The 24,884-nt window shown below is 35.5% G+C and overlaps 1 protein-coding gene across 2 annotated transcripts in view; it reads right to left on the bottom strand.

Moving 5' to 3' along the window:
* Positions 1-24,884, bottom strand: part of BANK1 (B cell scaffold protein with ankyrin repeats 1) — a 324,478-nt gene that overhangs the window by 180,020 nt on the left and 119,574 nt on the right. For both annotated transcript variants that reach the window (XM_047718087.1, XM_047718088.1), the window contains exon 6: positions 14,865-14,970. In XM_047718087.1, the coding sequence (XP_047574043.1) occupies positions 14,865-14,970 (106 nt within the window). The remainder of the gene's footprint in view (positions 1-14,864; positions 14,971-24,884) is intronic.

The raw sequence follows: 24,884 nt of genomic DNA, 5'->3' as shown, positions 1-24,884 counted from the left end.
TCAGAAGTCTCTGTATAGTTTATGTAGTTTATGTAACAAAACTACCATGAACAATGAGAATCAATTGCATTGTAAATAAATCTAAAGGCCCTTTTTCCTTTGTGGAGAAAGAATTCGACATTTGCTTCTTGTTGCAACATGGCTGGGTGTTTTCAAAAGTATGGTGCCTTCTTTTCCTTCTTCCACACTGTTAAGGAATCTCTGGGTGCAGTCCTGTGTGTTGCTTCTCAGAGTGAGGCCAGGAAAGGCATCAGGCTGGAGGAGGAAGCTGTGAACATTTCAGCCCATGACTTCTGAGACATTCTCCTGCTTGTCTCTATGTTTAGGGCTTACAAGGTCAAAATCCAAACTGGGCATGGTTAGATCCCATACTGGCACCACCCTAGATGTAGAAAGAACAGTCCTAGTGCCTTGACTCTGTCTTGTTTATTTTTCTACTTGCCAGACTTGTGCAAAATAATAGGGAAAATCTAGGATGAAAGTGAATCCTTACTCTGTTGTTCTCAGATAATATAAATTCCTTCGAGTGATTGTAGGTCTTTTTGATTTTGGTTAGATTCTGTATATTTTATTGTAATTAAATGCTTAAAATTTGGGAGTTTAAAAAGCTATAAAAATAAAGTTCTGGAAGATTGATGTTCTGGCATGCAAAATATCTGAATGGTCAACTAACAAGAAGCATGAGAAATGAATGGAGCATGTAACCTTGAATCCAGAGAGAATTCATTGTTCACTGAATACCCTCATAGATAGAATCCACCATAAAATTAGCAACAGTAGTAAGAGGAGAAAGAGGAAAAGAGGAAGGAGGATGAGAAAGGGAAGAAAATATGACACCCAATGAATGAAAGCAGTTGAAAAAGAGAAATTGCAGCCATGTAGTGTCAGAATGAGTGATAACAGAGCAGCAGGACAGGGAAGCAGCAGACTGATGCAAGACAGTCTGATCTCAGAGAAAGAGTATTTGGGGACACACTGTAAAACAGCTTCTTATCCAAGACAGTGGCCAAGAATGGCAACATGTAAAACAAGAATGAAGTAATCCATGAAGCCACAATAAATAGCCTGGGAATTGGGACCCCACACCTGGAGGTGATGTTAGGAAACAAAGGAGGACGTATAGTCCTTATTAGCAGTTCTTATAATAGTACCAGTTAAAGTTAAATCTCATAGCATTTGAGTAGGCTTATTATCCATTCTCCACTATCTAACTCAGACAGTGATGAAGTAATAAAAAGAGTGGGGCTGCTCCAAGTTCAACTAATCTGGCCAGTCTGTGGCTACTCTCTGTTTAAAATAAGAAATCTCTAGAAATGTTATTTCTATAGAAGTGTGACTGCATTCTTTTCCTCTCTGTTCATTTAAAAAGGACTTTTGAAAACTACTAACTTTGTCTCTGCTGAATCTTGACAGTAAAACAAAAACAAACAAAACAAAAACAAAAACAAACAAAAACAAAGAAACAAACAACAACAACAACAGCAAAAACAAACAACCTAAGAAGAAGCCAGGAAAGAACTTAGAAAGGGTCAGGAAATCTAGAACAACATAAGTAAGGAAACATGATGGGTGAAGCTAAGATCAGAGAGCTGAACAATTTCCATGAGGCCATGACTTACAGGAAGGAAGCCACCCACTAGCCTTTGTATGGGTCTCCCATGGAAATCCAAGGGATATGCACCACCAGGCAGTAAACCAACATATCAGGTAAGGATGTTTGATTTCAGTAGTAAGGAATATTTAACAATTCTCAGATTTTATAGTCTTAAGCAAATGATTTATTCTTTAAAAATGTTAAATAATTTTGAAAATAAAAATGAACTAAAGGGGCACCTGGGTGGCTCAGCCTCTGCCTTTGGTTTGGGTCATGATCCCAGGATCCTGGGATTGAGCCCCGAGTCAGGCTCTCTGCTCGGCAGGGAGCCTGCTTCCTCCTCTCTCTCTGCCTGCCTCTCTGCCTACTTGTGATCTCTGTCTGTCAAATAAATAAATAAAATCTTTAAAAAAAATGAACTAAAGCAAGGAGGAAAATTTGGGTAGTATTGGGAGCAATAAAATTACTGGTTAGAGCTTAAGATGACTTTGGGAGCACCATCATACGTAATATAGGGACAGGATAAAAATGGAATGTAAGAATATTTAGGGGAGCACCCAAATGTAGGATAGAAAATGAAATATGTTAGAAAAACCTGCTAGAAGACTTTCTCAGGAGCAAGGAGAAATAACTGATGGTCTGAATTAGAGTGGAGTCACACTGGAATGGACAAGGAAGGATAGAAATGTCAGACACTTCAAAAGAAAAGTTAATAGGACTTGATGATTGAGTCGGCTGGCTCTGAAGGAAAGAGGTGAATTTAAGATAACATCCAGGTGAGGCTATTAAGGACGACACATACTGCATGGAGCACTGGATGTTATACACAAACAATGAATCATGGAACACTACATCAAGAACTAATGATGGACTGTATGTTCACTAACATAACACAATAAAAAAAATAACATTCAGGTTTATGGTTACAAAGTTACAAGGTAAGAGAAAGAGAAACTCATTAAGGAAGGTGATAATGATGGCCATGAAGAGGTACAGGTATGGGTGTTGATGGAATAGCTGCCATAATAAGTTATAGAGCAATAAGTCAAATTACACATATGGGTCTTTGAGTAGAGCATATTGGCTATAAACTTAGCTCCTGGGTCACCGCAGGAAACTTGTTTTGGGAAAGAGCAAATATTCTGAGATGATTTTTTTTAGATGAGAAAATATTCTGAGATAAGGCCCCAGATATATTTTTGCCATGTAAGGTAACTTAATTACAGATCTGGGAATTAGGACATGAATTTCTTTAGGGATAATTTAGCTTATTATACTAAGCAGGGAATGTTAACTCAAAAGACACCCTCATGAAACAGGAAGGTAGTAATAGCTCTATAATTCAGTATGTGTTAACATTCTAAGCCATATCTATTTTTCCTTGATCAAGGATTTATATTACATACATGAATTCAAATTATTAACCACACTATCAACACATCCTCGTCTATTAAGTAGGATAGGAGATTTTAGGAGATTTTCCAGCTACTAGGTTATAGTTGCTTTACAAATCAATTGAGCAGCCATTTTTCAAACTGATTGCTAGGGATCCCAAGCGGTGTGGGGCTAAATTACAGTTGTTTAGAGCTGCTCACCTCTAAACAATAGAATGATGGTATGTGTGATCGTTATTTTTAAGTGTCACCTACTTGAATATGATGCCCAGTTGTTTAGTCAAATATAAGTCTAGATGTAACTTTGGAAGTACACTGTAGATATGATTAACATTTAAATCAGTAGACTCTGAGTATTAGCCTCTGTCATGGGAGTGGCCTCATCCAATCAGCTGAAGGCTGTAGGAGAAAAGACCAAGGATCCCCAAAGAGGAAGAAATTTGGTTTGCCTTTGGATTCAAGGCAACAAAATCTACTCCTGAGATTTTCAGCCTGCTGGCATGACCTACATGTTTCAGAATTGCCTGCTCCACAATCACATGGGCCAGTTCCTTAAAGTAAACCTCCTTCTGTCTCTTTGTCTCTCTTAACACATCCTATTGGTTCTGTTTCTCTGGCGCATCCTGACTAATTACATGAGGAAAATGACCATAGTGGTTTTGGTAAACCATAATCTATAGAAAAAAGACATAAAAACAAGTTCTTCTGTATCTTTGAATTACTATCCTTCTCAGAGTAGTACAAGAGTCTTTAGACCTGCAGTGACACTACAAAGATCTGCTGTAACTATTTGGTAACGGTCCCTTTCAGAAGTGAAAGATATTTGGAGAGAGGTTAATAATAGATTAGTGCTGGGTGGGTTCTGGACCTGTCAAGAATCTCAGAAGACAGAAACTCCAGGTTTAGGATTACTACTGCACAGCAGCTGAAAAAGTAAGAGGAGTTCCTTAAGTAATAACTTATTCAACCTATAAAAAAAAAAAGTCCATTTTCATTGTGTGTGTGTGTATGACTGAGGCTAAAGCATGCTTGCATTTCTTAATAAAATGGATATTACAGAGCCTCTTTCCTGTTATCAGTTACTAATGGACAGTGTTTATATTTTTTTTCCCTAACCCTATGATAAATTTACAGATTTAAACTTATTATTTTTGACCCTGAAAGCCATATATTTTTTTTGTGTGAGTCCAGAGAAGATGAACATATGTGTTTTGGGTTTCTGAGCACAGAGAATTCAAGCAGCATATTCAGAAAGCTCATATGCCATTTTTTTTTTTTTCATTCTGCTCATGGCTGATACCACAGATTGAGGTAGAAAAGAAGAGAAAAGACAAAATAATGACATTAAAATTGCTGCCTTATATTCCTACAAAGAAGAGCTCTTTTATTTTTGGAGCTCAAATATTATAGTCTATATGGATTGCTGACTACGGTCTTATTGATGTTCTTCTGTAGTTAACTTGGTTGTCATTAACAAATTAATTAATGTAACAAGTATTTATTGAGTACTAGAAACACTTACAGGACTGGGAATAAATCCATGGACAAAAGAAACAGAGCTCCATCCTAAAGGATAGTATTTGCCCACCGAGGCAAAAAGGTTGACTGGAAGGAATTCACTATGAAACAAAAATCCTATTTCTAGGATTGCAAAAAATAACATACAGAGCATCTGAGATAATTTCAAACTTGCTTATATAAATTATTCATTTAAGTAGTAATTTTAAATAATTCAACAAAAATAATTCATAACCTTTCCTCCAAATTTAAGATCATCTCCCTAGGAAACTTCCTCTGACTACCCTTCTTTCTCTGGGCTCCCTGGGCACCCTGGAGCTACAGCTTATTACAGTGTAAATAAGGCTGCAGTCCTTGGTTAGTAATGTGGCCACCTCAGCTGGGCTGTCTGGATCCAAATCCCAGCTCTGCCACTATTTGGGCAAGAGATACAATGTCTCATCTGTAAAGCAGAGATTAAAAGTAGTACTTTCCTCGGGATTCTTGTGAGGAATTAAATTAGTTAAAGTAATTAAAATGCAGGCACCAGGGTGGTTCAGTCGGTTAAGTGTTTGCCTTCTGTTCAGGTCATGATCTCAGGGTTCTGGGATCGAGCCCCACATCAGAGTCCCTTCTCAGTGAGAAGTTGGCTTCTCCCTCTACCTTTCCTCCTGCTCGTGATCCTTCTCATTCCAAATAAGTAAGTAAAATCTTAAAAAAAAATACAGTGGCACTGTATCACTGGGTTGTATTTTATTTATCTCATATTCTTCTACCTTTCCTCAGTATCTGGAAGAGTACCTAGGATAGAGTCTATTAAGCTTCTAAGAATTCTTGAGGGTTTTTTGTGTTTTTTTAATGAACATACACAAAACATACATGTTTTAGATAAGGACTCTTAGATTACTTCATTCTGCAGCTATCCTTTAAATCCGGGGACAAAAAGAGATAAAAACAAATATGGTATCTTGACTTTAATTATATTATTTAAATTATTTAAATATATCCTTAAAAGTTATTTAATTTTATTCATGTCATGTCATTACTGCGTGTTTACTCAGTGCTTTTCACTGGTGACTCACAGACCAGTAACATCAGCATCATTTATGAATTTGTGAGAAATGTAAAATCCCTGAACCCGTCCCAGACCTACTGTATCAAAAATTCTAAGTAGGGTCCAGCAATCTGAGTTTAACAAACCTTCAAGTAATTCTGATGTCCACCGAAGTTCAAGAGCAAAATGCTAAATACAAGGAAGTATGGGGCTTGGTTTAAATGATTAAGCAAGAGTGGATAGCCAGGAAAACTGAGGTAAACCTCACAGAGAGCTAGTAAAACTGCAAAGTATACAAAGTATGTCTGGGGTAGACTTTTTCTCCATTCTATTCACTGTTTCTTTAAGAGATTCCCACTTCCATCATGGTTTACATGTTTGATTTATTTTTTAATTTTTAAAAAAGATTTTATGTATGTATTTATATATTTATTTTAGAGAGAGAGAAAGAGAGAGCACAGGGGCAGGGGCAGGGGCAGAGGGGGAAGGAGAGGGACAAGCAGACTCTGCACTGAACATAGAGCCCAGTGGAGCCTGATATGGGGCTCAATCCCAGGACCCTGAGACATGACCTGAGCAAAACCAGGAGTCGGACTTCCAGCTGACTGATCCATTAAGGCACCCCTGCTTTACATATTTTAAAATATCTTTATGTGTTGTCAATGGAAAAGACTACAATCGAAGAGAAAATTTACTGTTAAAATATATTTATCTTTACTTATTTCCTGGAGAAATATTCAGTCTTACGGCAATCTGAGAAATAAACATTGTTAGAAATAATATTTCAACCAAACATCTCACATTATATTCTTACAGAGGTAATCTTCATTCAGATTCTGTGGGTAATAAGCACTTACAGTCTGTCAGATATCCTGGGTAGAGTTCATGCTTATTTCTCAGATTTCTATTATTGTCAACAATATGTTCCATAAGGATACAACTTCTGCCATTCCAGCTCACCTTTCTGGCTTCCAGAATGACCTAAGTCAGAAACTGGCTCTCAGGATAGGAACGCTATGAAAGTAGCTAGACACAAGCAGCCTACTGCTTTAGCTTCCAAGCCTCACCTATTCTTTATCATGTACTGTTAACCCTGCTATTGCCAGTTTGGATTCTCTGCATAATTTGTTACTTTTTTCCTTTTTTTTTTTTTTAACTTCTCTGTCGTCCTGTCCCTTGTATATTACATTGCTCTGTTCATAATTTTGTCCTGTAGTCTTCTAGTCATATCTTATCCCAATGTGTGTATATATGAACTCATCCTTCAACTTTGGAGATGTTTAAAATGGGGAAGGGTATATGACAAATGAAATTCAGGTTCAGTACAACAGAAAATGAACTTGAGAGGCAGTTAGTTACAACTACATAATTCTCTTCTGTGTCTTCTGAGTAGTGCTTTCTTTCACTTGTTAACAGCTTGCAGTCTCCGAATCAGTCTGCATTTCCAACTACTTTTAGATTTTTTTTTTTTGCAGAATTTTGGGGGTCTTGGGGCGTTATTCAAAACTGTAATTCTTAATCTGTCCATTATTTGCTCTACAGATATTATCTATTGATAGACTTTCAGGAGAAACTGATAGACCAAGTGATATTTTTGGTGCAAAGATCTGGGGAATACCTAGATCCACTGGGGGGACATTTTGGGGATTAGTGAATGGTTTTGTAAATTACAAATTATTATGTGGCATTTTCCCACTTCTACTCTCAGTGGTAGGATAAGATGTGGTAGATCACTTCTTTTTCTCAGAAACACTTTCCTTACTTGCTCTCGAGAGACAACACTGCTACTTCAATGAGTGATCCTTCTCAGTCTCCTTTTATGGATATTTCTCTTCCAGGCCTCTAAATAGTGCATTGCCCAGGACTGACTTTTACTCTGAACTACCCTCTCTACAGAGTGGCTGTGAATACCACAACGACCTCATTCCTGGGCTTTTGACAATCTTTCAGCAAGTCCTACCATTTTTACCTTCAGATATCTACCATGTAAGGGCACATGTTAGTAATTCCAGTGCCCCACCAGGTGATAGCTGTCATCGCATCCCCTCCCCCCATCAAGACAAGCAGAATGGCTTCCTGCCTGGTGTCACTGCTTCTGTTCTTACCCAGCTATAATCTGTTCTCTGTGTAGCAGCAATATACTATTTCTAACATGTAGATAATACAAAACTTTATTATAATCTTCACATGACATCTCCACCTCCGATCTTTCTACCTCCCCACTTGATTTTTCTTAAAACCCGAATTACTAGTTAAAACAATATTTTGTTTATTCTGTTGCCCTCATTAAAATAAGAGTTCCACGAAGACAGGTTTTTGTACAATGGCAACCCAGGAGTACCTAGGAGTGTATCTAGTACTTTGTTTACACTTATAATATGAATGAACGAATAAGATTGCTTAATAAAATCTTTTAGATCAAAGTTCTCTTAACTGGGAAAAAACATACATTTACAGGCTCATCTTTTTAAATCTATAATTTACAGACTTCTCCGTTATTACAGAATATGTGTTGCTATGCTAGTGGGAATGGGTATAACGAGAAAGAATTACAAATGTTGAAATGTGAAGGGGCTGACCATTCATAAATAGTTGCTGGACTCCGGATAGCATATTGCCTATCTTCACAATGTTAGGATTCAACCCCAGGCGAGGGAAGTTTTTCTTTGATTCTATAGGACGTACTGTTCTTTCTTACCTATGCTCTCTATGGACTCAAGGCCAGAGGTGCTTCCTTGTCTGGGGAATAATTCATGTGTGGGGAAGGTCAAATTTTTGCCTAGGTATCAACATTATTTTTTTTGCTTTCTTCCTTCCTTCCTTTCTTACTCTTTTTTTTTTTTTTTTAATGTACATTCTCCAATCATAGGTATGATGCTTGTAAGAATAACTTTTCAAACTTCTTACCTGGAGAAATATAGAATCTTCAAAGAAACACAGTGAAAGTAAATACCAGTAATATAATACTAAAAGAATAACTCTTTTTTTTGGTTATTCAAGTGGAAAACATTTTAAAGGATTCAAAGTGCTTGTTTTATTTTATTATTATTTGATACAAATTGAACCATCAGTTCATGAAATCAACTTGAGAATATGCTAACAAATGTCCTGGGTAGAAGATGTGAAAATCTATATACCTGTAGGTTGAGTTATCAAGAAAATAAGTGGAAAAATCTGTAATTTTAGAGTCAATTTACATATCAAATCTCCAATTTACTCAATCGTTACATGTTTTGATAGTGTGTTATGTGTAAATCTGTCCCTAATTTAGTGTATTTACTAAACAGAGATGTGTTTGTAACTAATTTTTTTTTTAAAGATTTTATTTACTTATTTGACAGACAGAAATCACAAGTAGGCAGAGAGGCAGGCAGAGAGAGAGAGGAAGAAGCAGGCTTCCAACTGAGGAGAGAGCCCGATGCGGGGCTCGATCCCAGGACCCTAGGATCATGACCTGAGCCGAAGGCAGAGGCTTTAACCCACTGAGCCACCCAGGCGCCCCTGTTTGTAACTAATTTAAAGTGAGATTACATGACTGTATTTTTTTCCTACCACCATTACTATTTATCCCAAAATAAGGAATAATCTTAACCGTTTATTTTCCTTTCAGATTGACTTTTTTCATTGTTTTTTATTTTCTTCTCAAGTAATTTATAATCAAAACGAATACAGGTTTCCAGGTTATGGAATGAATACAGTGTAGCATAAGGAATATGGTCAGTGTATTGTAATAGCAATGTATCCAGACAGATGGTAACTACACTTGTGAACACAGCATAATGCACAAAATTGTTGAATCACTATGTTGTACACCTGAAACTAATATAACATTGTGTGTCAACTATGCTCAAATAAAAGAATTAAATTTTAAAAAGAAAACTGAAAAGGTCCATATAACTTCATGTTTTGCAAAATTTATATTTTGGGAAAATATTCAATTAAAAATGTTTTTGTAAAATATCCCTGATGTTGATTCTATCTGTTCCTAATTTTCTTCCTAGGAAATTAAAATAGTAATTCCTCATTTGAAAAAACTCCTCTTTCCATACAGAGCTATGATATGTTATAAGATACATGGCTCAATCCCATGGGTATCAAGGAAAGGTCAAGAGTCAAGAATAATTAAAAATCATAATTTTAAATTAACATTTTTGATGATATCGAAACCATAAAATAATCAGAAATAAATCTAATAAAAGTTTTTAAGGATTTCATAAAAATATAATACTTTTGAAGTATATAATAAAAACACCCAAATAAATAAAGTTACATGCATATGATCAGAGAGAGTTAAGTATGCTAAAAAGTGGTAATTTTTACAAAATAACTTATAGCTTTACTTCAATTTTATTAGAACTTTAAAAAATATTTTATTTAATTATTTGAGAGAGAGAGAGAGAGGGAGAGCATGGATGGAGGGGAGGGGAGGGAGAAACAGACTCCCCACTGAGCAGAGAGCCCTATGTGGGGTTTGATCCCAGGATCCTCAGATCATGGCCTGAGCCAAAGGCAGCCACCTAACCAACTAAGCCACTCAGGCACCCCTTTATTAGAGTTTTTAATAGAATTTGACAAGCTGATCCTAAATATCAAAGGACAAATAAAGGAGGAAGAAGAACAAAGATAATTTTAAGAATGAGGTGGGGATGAGTTCTAATAGAAACAAATTCTATAACGAACTTAATTATATGCTTACATAAAATACCATATAAACTAAAAAACAAGCAATCAATTAAGTGGATATTTACAATGTATAGAACTAACAAATAGCTACTATAAAGAATATAGGGGCTCCTGGGTGGCTCAGTGGGTTAAGCCCGTGCCTTCGGCTCAGGTCATGGTCTCAGGATCCTGGGATTGAGTCCTGCATCAGGTTCTCTGCTTGGCAAGAAGCCTGCTTCCCCCTCTCTCTCTGCCTGCTTCTCTGCCTACTTGTGATCTCTCTCTCTCTCTGTCAAATAAATAATAAATAAAATCTTAAAAAAAAAAAGAATATAACTGAAAAAGAAAAAAATCCCCAATTCGATTAAGAAAAAGATAGCAACCAATAGAAATACATGAACTCTATTAAATGGAAATTCACTGAAGAAAAATAAAATTGTAAATTACAAAAGAAAAGATGCATGACTCTATTAATAATAACAATATTAATTAAAGACTGATATATCATTTCACACCTGTCAGATGGCAAAAATAAATTCCCTTGCATTTCTTGATATAGAAAAGATGTGGAGCATAACACTGCTGGTGGAATTATAAATTGGTACCAGCAACTGTAGCCTCTTTTAAAAACAAGCCAAGCTATTTATTTTTTCCTATTACATGACATGTAATCTTTATTGCAGTCTTTGGAAGGGTTCTGAAGTTAGGGAAGTTTATGTATCTGCTATAGCAAGACTTTCCTAAGACTCTACAGAAGAGGGCTTGAAGCTCAGAACAGGGGAGAGTTGCAGAGGGGCTAAGGCAATGGTGTCTGGCAGCTGAGCTGCTTGGCCCCACCACCCTACCATCAGTCACCTGCAAACCGATTTCACAGCAGCCTATACCAAATCAACAACCAAAACAGAATTCACTCATAAATCACTCACGCTTACTTTAAGAAGGTACTCAGATACTTCTTACTCTAGTATCTTGTGTATCAGTAGGAAACTGCCTGTTAAAATACCCTGTGTTGATTTCACAATCCCCAGTGATTCACGTACTGGAACGTTGTACATGAATTATTTCTATGACTGTTGTGTTCAAAAGTCCTATGTTCCACTGCCATATCAAGTTCATTTAGAAATCTTTTATTATTTTACTAGGGAGAATTTTTTCCTATGAAAAATGTTATTTTTAAGTCAATAATAAAGCATTACAGGGTAAGAGAACACTAAAGTAGATACGGTTTCTTACATAATTTCTATCTTATCTCTATAATCCCACATCTCAATGCTGCTTGCCTAGGGGAAAAAAGTCAAATGAGGAAATTTATTGGAAGACAGGAGTGAAAATGGCCAAGGCATAATGATATGGAATAGCATTTTACTTATTATAAATGAAGTAAGAAGGAACTAAGCCCAAAATTTACCTACCGAAGTCAACTTGAAAAGAGGATGGAACAATGATATAACAGTTTGGTTAATATAGCATTTAGCATCATATTTTTAAAGAACCATGAGTATTTGTATGTAATTCCATGGCTCACCCTAAGGGTAGGTTAATACCTGAGTATACTCTACCAATTCCTTATGACTATCTTCTCCACAAAGTGTCCTAACCTCCAATTTATTTCAGCTAAAATATAGAGTAATAAATAATAAATATTTAATAAATAAAACATTTCACCAAATAATTATAGAACTGTCTTCAGGGATAGAATCTGGAGTTATACCTGGTTCATTGTTTGCTGAATTTACTTTTCAGTGCATCTCTAGAAATGTTTCTATAGAACTTCCTTAACAACCTACCATTTCTTTCCCAAATTCTCTTGCTCAATTAATTCCACTTTGTGTATAAAGGCTTCTCAAATCTTATCATCAATTTAACTTGAACACTATGAAAATACAGGTGCAAGGTCTTCAAGACCAGCTTTTTGAAGCTGACACTAATTCAAGATTATGAGGTCAAGGAGGCAAGCAAAACATGAGTTCAGTCATATTCATGTCTATCTTGTGTATTTTTGTTCTGTGATTTGTATTTTGTTATTTTGTACTTCCACTAGAAATGAAAGCCTGATGTTATGATGGTTGTTTTCTTCTGTTATAGGCTTCATAGCATCTGTCATCTAACAATACCCAGCAATGAGGTTTCTGAATGAATTACCCAGATTATATTGAACTTTTCATTTTTAACTTCTTTTTAAAATTGTAATTGTTTTATCTTTTTCAAACATGTAATGATCATTATATTCTAGCAATGGTTCAAAACTTTCTTATACTACTAATTTTCTGACCTGAGAGAATAGTATTTTCTCTATGCCAAAGGTCAGTACGAAGAATGATTTTGCGGTAGAAATCTGTAATATGTTGAAGAAACAAGGGGCTGATAAACTTGGCCACCCACTGGAATCACCTGGAAAACTTTAAAGTACTGAGAGCTGGGACCCACTCCCAGATTCTTCATTGCTGGGGGAAAGGGACGTGGTTTAGGCATCAAATGCTCTAAAGCTCCAGAGCTAATTATAATATGCACCAAGTCTGAGAACCACTGCTCTAAATACTTAATACTAAGTGAAAGATCTGAGACTGGCAAGCATCAGCTTTACCTGGAGGTTTGTTAGAAAAGTAGAAGCTTAACTGTATTCACAGTATCAGGAACTCTGATTTAACACATCCAGAATTCTTTTTCTATAAAAATAAAGGACCAGAGCTCTTCCATCCTTTCCAACTCTAAAATTCACATTCTAGGGTGCCTGGGTGGCTCAGTGGGTTAAGCCTCTGCCTTCAGCTCAGGTCATGATCTCAGGGTCCTGAGGCCTGGATAGGGCTCTCTGCTCAGCAGGGAACCTGCTTCCCCTCTCTCTCAGCCTGCCTCTCTGCGTACTTGTGATCTCTGTCTGTCAAGTAAATAAATAAAATCTTTAAAAAAATTAAAAAAATAAAACTCACATTCTGTAACCTAAACAAGATACTGAGAAGCACTTTTAAACTTAGCTAGAATTCTTAACCCATATAAATGAGAGACCATTCCTTTTTCTCTAAAGCCACAATTCTATTCCACAAGCCTAAATAAATGCAATGCTGAAGAAATCTGAAAAAATGGGTAATAGTTCCATCCTCATACTTTTCAATGCACTTTCTCTTGTCTAGAATTTCTGTTTCCTTTCCCTTTTCTTAGGGGAACACATCATTCAAGAGATAGGTAAAATCCTACCTCCTTTATGAAGCATATCCTGAAAAAGAATGCAGCTTTTTTTCTAAAATTCTATTGTTGATATAATAAATTCCATAGAGTTTAGTGCATTGTTTCTTTCTATTATGACATATATTATCTTGTTTCCCAGTCAAATGATGAGTGTCTCAAGTGAGAAATCAAATTATGTTCCTTTTCTACCCTAACTTAATTTCTAACCTTAGTGAGTTATATATATATTGTTAAAATGTATATGGGAAATATGCTTTTATCACTCTCACTGGATTCCTTTTTCAAAACTAGCCCATTATTAACCTTTCCATGTAATGTAAACTCATAACGTAAACATCTTACAGGTTCTTGCACATCTAGGTAAATCACAACTGGCTGTGACTTTAGACTCCTACTCTTTTCTTCCTGCTTCCCTGAGGCTTGTCAGCCTGAGGATAAAACCGCTTCAAACAGTATAGAAATCCTACAGAAAAAGCCTCTGCTAAATAGTCCTACAGTATACCTATAGTCAATCTCTCATATTCTTTAGCTTCATGCCTGTCTTACTCACCATTACATCTCTATCATAGTGTTTGGCACACAGTGGGAATATAAGCAAATTATAAACAGTGTGTCAACAAACTACATAGGAACAGGTGATTTTGAAAATACACCACTGAGCTCATAATAAAATTTAGAAGTATGATTTTTCTTGTAGTAGTTCCTCTATAATTTTCTTGATACGTATATATATTTCTTTTTATGACACAAATAACACAGTCATTGTGGAAAACACAGATTAAGTAAAATGGAAAAAAGACGTAATACCTGCAATTGCATAACTATTGTTAACAGGTGCATGCCTGTCCAAACCATACACACACACACACACACACACACACATATAAACCATATTTATTTATATATAAACTATATTTATTTATATATAAACTATATATACTATCATATATATAATATGTATATATACAGATACATATATACTACTAAACCTATGTACTGTTTTAAGCAGAAGATCACACTCTATCTACTCCAATGTACCCTGCTTTTATTCAATTAAGTATATATCAAAGCATCACTCCAGCCAGCAAATCAATTCATAATAAAATTTGTTTATGATGCTGCATTAATGGATGTCCCAAAATTTATTTAATCAATTACCTCGATTAAGTTATTTCTACTTTCGGTAATTATAAATAAAGCTGTGATGAACAATCTCCATTATCAATTGTCTAAAAATTTCCTCAGAATAACAACAGGAATCAGGTTTGCTGATTTTAAAAGTTAGGCACATTTTTGGGGCTCATGATAAAACAATTTACCAAATGGACCTCTAGAAGTTTGTTACAAATGTGCTCTCTTGCCAGGGGATGGGAATTGTCTAAAATATTTAATCAGCAGTGCAACCAGCTATATTCTTGGCTATAATATTTATTAACTAGTTATAGTGTGTGAATAATTGATGCAGTTGGAAAATACTCACGTTCTTTTTGGGGGTTGATTTCAGGTTGGGACGATCGAAACTCATAATATGGTATCTCACGTTTGAATATGGATGTAAGAATATCATCAAGTTCATCAATGTCTTTCTGTTTTCGAACAAAAAAGAAATTTTTATTAGTTCAGTTATTTACATAGAAACTTATCTTAGTGCAACATAATAAAGATCATGAGCTGGGGTAAATGTTGGTTAATCTATCTAATAAAACTGACCCCTCTTTTGAAAAGTACAAAACATTAGGGGCTTGACTAAAACTTGGTTACTTTTTTTTTTTAAGATTTTATTTATTCATTTGAGAGAGTGAGTGAGAGAGAGAGAGCACAAGCTGAGGGAGGAGTGGAGATAGAGGAAGAAGCAGACTCCGCATTGAGCAGGGGGAAGGGTAGACTCAGCATCATGACCTGAGCTGAAGGTGGACACCTAACCAACTGAGCCACCCAGGTGCCTCTAAAAATCAGTTGTTAAAACAATGGAAAAATAGATGCAATAAATAAAAACCTTTGTGCCTGGATGAATAATTTTATTTAAATACTTATTAATTTTAATAAAGCTTTACAGAAGATCAATGATAACTCTGGAATTTGTTTCAAAAATAAATTCTGTTAAAATACGTGTTACATTTTAATAAATGAAGTGATAAAATGATGAGTCTGGTTCTTCAACCTAAAGATCAGAAATGGTATAGTTTTAAATAGATTATTTCACTTCTGTGTTAAAGTGAGGGGAAATGTTAATCTTGGTCTCCCCCTGCCCCCAGCTATAGAATAAGTTATATGTTGACTCTATTTCCCTAAACTGAGCACTTGGGAGATGAGCCATGTAGAATCATACTACCCGTGACAAGCCTATTACAGACCCACCATTCCTTTAAAATTGTTTTTTGTGAGCTATGGCTATGACTAGTTTGGCTTGAGACCTGGATAACTATATATGAGGAGGTGGGCCAATCAGCAAAGCCATCGAGTAGAGAGAGGTTTGTGGAACAATAGTTCCTAATTAAGGTTTTTGTATGATTTCCAAATAAAATTAGACTTATTACCAATACCTAGTCACAGAAATTAAATGACTGGATTGAAAAAAAAAAGACATTTTCTTACTCTATTTCTTTTAATAAATCTGCATGCCTTCAATAACAAAGTGGTCTGGGCTTCTCTGGATTTTTAAAAGTCCTCCTTAAAAGTAGAGAGACTGGATGAAAGTCTTCTCAACTTATAGCTATCGAATGCTAAGCAAAACCAACATTAATCTTCTTAATGCTATGGTTATGGACTATGTGAGACCATTAGTTCTGGAGCATTTTTTTTTTTTAAAGGAGGAGAGATTCAACAATAAGCCCTGCCTTCAAGAAATTCATGGTCATCTAATTACATATGGGCAATGAATTGAGTTCAATGTACAATGATAGAAAATCTTCATGGGTTAAGTACAGTGCAGGCAAAAGGGAGGTGGCTCAATTCCACATGGGATGAAAAGGTTAGAAACGGCTTTGTAGGCAAGATGAGCTAAACTGAGATTGCCACGCATATAAGGAGCATTCTGGACTAAAGGAACAAATTGCATATTGTCATGGAGGTATCATAAAGCATGATCCAGTTAAGGGTTTTAGAAATTTCCGTACAACTGCAGAAGAATGAGAGAGAAGGAAGTGGGCATTTCAAAAAGTGTTTTGTATATGAAATAAAAAGTTTATAATTCATTCTGTGAGCAACAAGGAGTTGTTTAAGGCCTATAAAAATTAACATGGAAATGTTTATTATGTGGATTGAATTAAACTTATTTACATTACTGGCAATATAGTTACACTTTCTGTATACTAAACCTCAAAAAGAATGTCTTAGCTATACGAACTAATGAAAGGGACCATGAAAATATTAAAACCATAACATTAGTTTATAAATTTTCTTTAAAAATTGTGCCATTGGCCACAAGAGTTCTGCATAGACTATTATCTAGTTAGTGACATTCCTATGTGAGGAGATAAACATGGTCTTTATTCCATAAAATGTGCAGGATTTAATATGGACAGACTGGTGTGTCATTAAGTCACCACACTCACATATAAGTTAGGTGTAAGATCAACTCTGAGATTCCTTCCAGTTCTGAGATTCTGAGACACAGATGAGAATTCAAAAGGGCAAGAGTTCCCAGTAGGAATTTGGGAAGCACCATTTCTTCCCCTAAGGCACTGTGACACTTTAATGTGAGAGATGCTACTGCTTATGCCACTGAATTTTTAAAAATACAGTGGCAGTGTTTTTAAAATCAGAAGAAGGAAAAAACCTTCACCATGTAGACAATTATTTAATTAGGAAAGATATAGGAAACTTTTAATATTCCAGCCTATCATAACTAGTTGAATCACATCTATTTTCCATTTCACAATTCTGTTACTAGTATTATGCCTACAAAAAAAATGGTATAGGACACAAACAAACATGTGAAAAATCACAGAAATGGCTATTAAAAATGATCCCTAAAGGATTTCTCCCTAGAAGATATCCTAACTAGAAAAATCTGATATGAGCAGTTATGCTTATTTCTAAATTTCAAGGACACAAATAGGCAACCTTTCTAAACACTGACATTGAAGTTTGAAAATGGGGAGACAAACCACGAAAGACTGTGGACTCTGAGAAACAAACAGGGTTTTGGAGGGGAGAAGGGTGGGAGGTTGGGTGAGCCTGGTGGTGTGTATTGTGGAGGGCACATATTGCATGGAGCACTGGGTGTGATGCATAAACAATGAATTCTGAAACACTGAAAAGAAATAAAGTAAAATAAAAGAAAAAAAAAGAATGCTCATTTCTGTTGTCGAGCGGTACTTCTTTAGCTCTGCATTTTGCTAATCTGTTCACCAGTTAGAGAACATTTGGGTTTTTTTCATTTTTGTCTGTTATGAATAAAGCTGATATGAATTTTGCTTGTAAAAAAAAAATTTCCTCTCCTTAAAATAAATTGTGCAACCTAAAACATACTTAATGAGGTTGATATAATGATTGTTCAAATAGAGGTTAAAATAGAGTAGTTTAACATTTATTCAGCAACACCTTTAACCACTCTAAGATTTTAGTTAATAAGGAACAACTTGATGTGAAAATTAGAATGTAATGATAAAATTATGTTTACACTAGTATTTGGTTATAAGAAAGATTACTTATATATGAATAATATAAACATATATACATATGTACTTTTGCTTAGATCTATACCTATCAAGAATATTAGAAAAAGAATTCAGAAAAAACTAAGCAATGAGATAGACAATCTTATATTTAAAAAAAGGATGGGGCGCCTGGGTGGCTCAGTGGGTTAAGCCGCTGCCTTCGGCTCAGGTCATGATCTCAGGTTCCTGGGATCAAGTGCCGCATCGGGCTCTCTGCTTAGCGGGGAGCCTGCTTCCCTCTCTCTCTCTCTCTCTGCCTGCCTCTCTGTCTACTTGTGAACTCTGTCAAATAAATAAATAAAATCTTTAAAAAAAAATAAATAAATAAAAATAAAAAAAGGATAACAACTTTGTACATATGAAATAAATATATGACTTTTTCCAGAATTCTTTCAGTGTCATGCAAGGAAATGTGGGATTGATTAATGTACTTAAAAAAAAATTCACATACATATTTATAAATCATGACTCTATATGAATCTGAAGCATGATATGTATATATATATCTATATAGATACATATAGTTATTCCTGATAAACAACTTTATTATAATAAGTATTTTTTAAAAGAGAAAAATATATAAAGTATCTGTTTTAAAAGATATTTAGAATCATGGAATGTCACTTCTGAGAAGATGGAACAGTACTATTTCCTTTTCTTCTACTTAAATACAACTAAAGTGTCCACATTTTAATAGAAAATTAATTTTTATACCAAGAACCAGGAAGATCTCTAACTGAATAAAAAAAGACAATCAATAAATGTCAATACAAAGAGGACAAAGATTTTAGAATCATCTGGAAAAGATATTAAAACAGTCATGATAAAAAGCTTCAACAAGATAATACAATAATTCTTGAAATAATTTTTTTTAAAAGCCTCAGCAAGGAAATACAAAGTTTCAGCAAAGAAATAGAAGGTATAGGAAAGAATCAATTGTGATTTTTAGAACTGAAAAACACAATAATCAAAATGCTGTGGGTGGGCTCAACAGCATAATGCAAGGGGCAAAGGAAAGAATCAGTGAACTTGGAGATAGAACAATGAAAGATACTCAACCTCAACAACAGAGACAAAGAAGACTGACAGACAAAAAAATAACAGTGTCAGGGATCTGTGAGATTATAACAAAAGATTTAAGGTTCATGTGATCAGAATCCCAGGAGAAGAGGAGAAAGAGGATAGGGATGAAAAAGTACACAAAGAAATAATGGCTGATAACTTCCTGGATTTAGCAAGAGATAAGCCTACGGATTCAAGAAACTGAACAAACCATAAACAACATAAAGCCAAAGAATGTCATTTCAAGAAACATTATAGTTATACTGCTGAATATTAAAGACAAAGAAAAAAAATTTGAATGAGAAACAAAACCTTACTCTATAGGGTAAAAACAATTAGAAACACAGTAGTAGTAGTAGTAGAAAGAAGTGGCACACTATTTGTCAAAAATTAAAAGAAGAGAATTATTAACCAAGAATCTTATGCCCAGCACAAGCATCCTTTAGAAATGACATAGAAATCATGACACTCTCAAACGAAGGAAAAGAGGAAATCTATTGCCAGCAGATGTACCCTACAATAATGGATAAAGGAAGTTCTTTAAACAGTAAGAATATGATAGAAGAAAAAATCTTGTAACAGGAAGAAGGAAGAAAGAACATAGTAAGTAAAAAATATAGGTAAATACGATGGGTTCCCACTTCAAAAAACTAAAAAAAAAAAAAAAAAAAAAAACTCAAAGCAAGTAGAAGGAAAAAAATTATAAATATAACGCAGAAATCAATAAATAGAAGACATAAAATAGAAAAAAAGTCAATGTAACAGATAATTCTCTTAAAAACATTAGTAAAATCTGACAAGCCTCTAGAAAGATTGACAAAAAAAAGGAAAAGATACAAATGACAAACGTCATGAATGAAACATGGGATATCACTATAGAACCTGCAGACATCAAAAGGATAATAAGGAAGTACAAGAAACAAGTCCACACACATAATTTTGACAAGTTACATGAAATGGACCAATTCCTTGAAAAACACAAACCAAACACAAACAAAAAACCAAACACATAATCTCTATTATTTCTTACAAATACATACACATCTATAATTTCTAATAATTAAAAGTTTAAGTAAATACAAAAAAAAAAAAAGGAACAAAATGAACCGGAAAAATAAACAAATCAGGAAATATTCATTACACAAAGCTGAATTCCTTGAGAAGAGTCTATTTACATAGCAGCACCCCCTTAAAAAGCCTGATGTCCCCCTTTCTTGAGTAAGGGGCATCAATACTGCTTGGGCATGACTGCACTGAGAGACTAACCTTAATAGGATTTTAGAACAGTATCATCTAACAGAAGCAATGAGGAGACACTTCAGATGTCTGGACTGGTACGAAAGCCTCTATGTTTCAGGTGTAACATAAGTCCATACAGTGAAACAGACTCAGGAGTTGAGGTACTAATAACTAAATGCTGGATACCTAGAATATGCTAAGTTTACATAATTTGTCTCTAATTTTTATAACATGCCTTCATGGTAGATTTTTTTTAAATGCCTTTTTTAAAAATAGATGTGATACTATGTTATAAAAAACTTAGTAACACCCCAAACTGTAGAGCTAGTAAGTGCAACATCAAGGATTTTAACTTATGCTTTTACATTCTAAACACACTGTATATAATACTACATTCTAGCCACAGAGAAAAGAATAAAATCTGATACAGTTTTTGAGTAAAGAATAAATTATGGTCCCATAGTTTCATGATGGACACTTCAGATGCAGCCAGAAAGGGGAAGGAAAGACAGCAAACATGGGAGGGGGATGGTAAAGTAGGCTACTGTCAACCACATCTATTCTTTTTTTAACCAGAAAAACAAAAGCTCCAAAGATGTTGGTCCCCTTGTGTTTGTTTGTCTAACTCTTAACATGAAAACTCTAGCTGACTGGGTGGTTAAAAATGTGAGAATTTGGCTTGTCCAGGTTTCACAGCAGAAGAAGGCAAAGAAGTAGTGTTTTCAGCATTAATGGTGGGTGATGAACCCTATCAGTCTGGCCACAGAATATTAAAGTAATGTTACAGATCTGGTAGAGAAAGACAGTAATAGTTTTAAAGTACCTTGATTAGCAAGAGAAACAACTTGAGTGAAATAACCATAGGAGGGTTGTAAAATGTTATCGGAGACAAAGCCCATTAAATGGTTCCATTTTACTCTTTACCTTCAGATATCTAAAAGGAAAGTCAACGGTTGAGCTCAAAACATGTTATTTTTATTATAACAAATTGTTATGCTTGTTTAACTAGTGAAAGAAAGGTCATTTCGTTTGTTCCATTGTTCACGGTGTGTTCTGTGAAAGTGAGCCAAGATAGCCATTTAAAGGGGAATTTGAAAGCTTACATATCTTTTTTTTTAATTTTATTTTTTATAAACATATATTTTTATCCCCAGGGGTACAGGTCTGTGAATCGCCAGGTTTACATACTTCACAGCACTCACCATAGCACATACCCTCCCCAATATCCATAACCCAACCCCCCCTCTCCCAAAACCCCCTCCCCCCATCAACCCTCAGTTTGTTTTGTGAGATTAAGAGTCACTTATGGTTTATCTCCCTCCCAATTCCATCTTGTTTCATTTACTCTTCTCCTACCCCCTTAACCCCCCATGTTGCATCTCCTCTCCCTCATATCAGGGAGATCATATGATAGTTGTCTTTCTCTGATTGACTTATTTCGCTAAGCATGATACCCTCTAGTTCCATCCACGTTGTCACAAATGGCAAGATTTCATTTCTTTTGATGGCTGCATAGTATTCCATTGTGTATATATACCACATCTTCTTTATCCATTTGTCTGTTGATGGACATCTAGATTCTTTCCATAGTTTGGCTATTGTAGACATTGCTGCTATAAACATTCGGGTGCACGTGCCCCTTTGGATCACTACGTTTGTATCTTTAGGGTAAATACCCAGCAGTGCAATTGCTGGGTCATAGGGTAGTTCTATTTTCAACATTTTGAGGAACCTCCATGCTGTTTTCCAGAGTGGTTGCACCAGCTTGCATTCCCACCATCAGTGTAGGAGGCTTCCCCTTTCTCCGCATCCTCGCCAGCATCTGTCATTTCCTGACTTGTTAATTTTAGCCATTCTGACTGGTGTGAGGTGATACCTCATTGTGGTTTTGATTTGTATTTCCCTGATGCCGAGTGATGTGGAGCACTTTTTCATGTGTCTGTTGGCCATCTGGATGTCGTCTTTGCAGAAATGTCTGTTCATGTCCTCTGCCCATTTCTTGATTGGATTATTTGTCTTCTGGTGTTGAGTTTGCTAAGTTCTTTATAGATTTTGGACACTAGCCCTTTATCTGATATGTCATTTGCAAATATCTTCTCCCATTCTGTCAGTTGTCTTTTGGTTTTATTAACTGTTTCCTTTGCTGTGCAAAAGCTTTTGATCTTGATAAAATCCCAAAAGTTCATTTTTGCCCTTGCTTCCCTTGCCTTTGGCGAAGTTCCTAGGAAGATGTTGCTGCGGCTGAGGTCGAAGAGGTTGCTGCCTGTGTTCTCCTCAAGGATTTTGATGGATTCCTTTCTCACATTGAGATCATTCATCCATTTTGAGTCTATTTTCGTGTGTGGTGTAAGGAAATGATCCAATTTCATTTTTCTGCATGTGGCTGTCCAAATTTCCCAACACCATTTATTGAAGAGGCTGTCTTTTTTCCATTGGACATTCTTTCCTGCTTTGTCAAAGATGAGTTGACCATAGAGTTGAGGGTCTATTTCTGGGCTCTCTATTCTGTTCCATTGATCTATGTGTCTGTTTTTGTGCCAGTACCATGCTGTCTTGATGATGACAGCTTTGTAATAGAGCTTGAAGTCCGGAATTGTGATGCCACCAACTTTGGCTTTCTTTTTCAATATTCCTTTGGCTATTCGAGGTCTTTTCTGGTTCCATATAAATTTTAGGATTATTTGTTCATTTCTTTGAAAAAAAATGGATGGTACTTTGATAGGAATTGCATTAAATGTGTAGATTGCTTTAGGTAGCATAGACATTTTCACAATATTTATTCTTCCAATCCAGGAGCATGGAACATTTTTCCATTTCTTTGTGTCTTCCTCAATTTCTTTCATGAGTACTTTATAGTTTTCTGAGTATAGATTCTTAGTCTCTTTGGTTAGGTTTATTCCTAGGTATCTTATAGTTTTGGGTGCAATTGTAAAAGGGATTGACTCCTTAATTTCTCTTTCTTCTGTCTTGTTGTTCGTGTAGAGAAATGCAACTGATTTCTGTGCATTGATTTTATATCCTGACACTTTACTGAATTCCTGTAGTAGTTCTAGCAGTTTGGGAGTGGAGTCTTTTGGGTTTTCACATATAGTATCATATCATCTGCAAAAAGTGATAGTTTGACTTCTTCTTTGCCGATTTGGATGCCTTTAATTTCCTTTTGTTGTCTGATTGCTGAGGCTAGGACTTCTAGTACTATGTTGAATAGCAATGGTGATAACGGACATCCCTGCCGTGTTCCTGACCTTAGCGGAAAAGCTTTCAGTTTTTCTCCATTGAGAATGATATTTGCCGTGGGTTTTTCATAGATGGCTTTGATAATATTGAGGTATGTGCTCTCTAGCCCTACACTTTGAAGAGTTTTGATCAGGAAGGGATGCTGTACTTTGTCAAATGCTTTTTCAGCATCTATGGAGAGTATCATATGGTTCTTGTTCTTTCTTTTATTAATGTGTTGTATCACATTGATTGATTTGCGGATGTTGAACCAACCTTGCAGCCCTGGAATAAATCCCACTTGATCGTGGTGAATAATCCTTTTAACGTACTGTTGTATCCTATTGGCTAGTATTTTGGCGAGAATTTTCACATCTGTGTTCATCAAGGATATTGGTCTGTTCTCTTTTTTGGTGGGATCCTTGTCTGGTTTTGGGATCAAGGTGATGCTGGCCTCATAAAATGAGTGTGGAAGTTTTCCTTCCATTTCTATTTTTTGGAACAGTTTAAGGAGAATAGGAATTAGTTCTTCTTTAAATGTTTGGTAGAATTCCCCTGGGAAGCCATCGGGCCCTGGGCTTTTGTTTGTTTGGAGATTTTTGATGACTGTTTCAATCTCCTTACTGGTTATGGGCCTGTTGAGGCTTTCTATTTCTTCCTGGTTCAGTTGTGGTAGTTTATATGTCTCTAGGAATGCATCCATTTCTTCCAGATTGTCAAATTTGTTGGCGTAGAGTTGCTCATAGTATGTTCTTATAATTGTCTGTATTTCTTTGGAGTTCGTTGTGATCTCTCCTCTTTCATTCATGATTTTATTTATTTGGGTCCTCTCTCTTTTCTTTTTGATAAGTCTGGCCAGGGGTTTATCGATCTTATTAATTCTTTCAAAGAACCAGCTCCTAGTTTCGTTGATTTGCTCTATTTTTTTTTTGTTTGTTTCTATTTCATTGATTTCTGCTCTGATCTTTATGATTTCTCTTCTCCTGCTGGGTTTAGGGTTTTTTTCTTGTTCTTTCTCCAGCTCCTTTAGGTGTAGGGTTAGGTTGTGTACCTGAGACCTTTCTTGTTTCTTGAGAAATGCTTGTACCGCTATATATTTTCCTCTCAGGACTGCCTTTGTTGTGTCCCACAGATTTTGAACCGTTGTGTTTTCATTATCATTTGTTTCCATGAATTTTTTCAATTCTTCTTTAATTTCCTGGTTGACCCATTCATTCTTTAGAAGGATGCTGTTTAGTCTCCATGTATTTGGGTTCTTTCCCAATTTCCTCTTGTGATTGAGTTCTCGCTTCAGAGCATTGTGGTCTGAAAATATGCAGGGA

The sequence above is a fragment of the Lutra lutra genome, chromosome 2, assembly GCF_902655055.1.
Source record: "Lutra lutra chromosome 2, mLutLut1.2, whole genome shotgun sequence".
Classification (NCBI taxonomy): Eukaryota; Metazoa; Chordata; class Mammalia; order Carnivora; family Mustelidae; genus Lutra; species Lutra lutra.
Note: the sequence above shows the minus strand (reverse complement) of the source record. Positions and strands in the feature narration are given on the sequence as shown.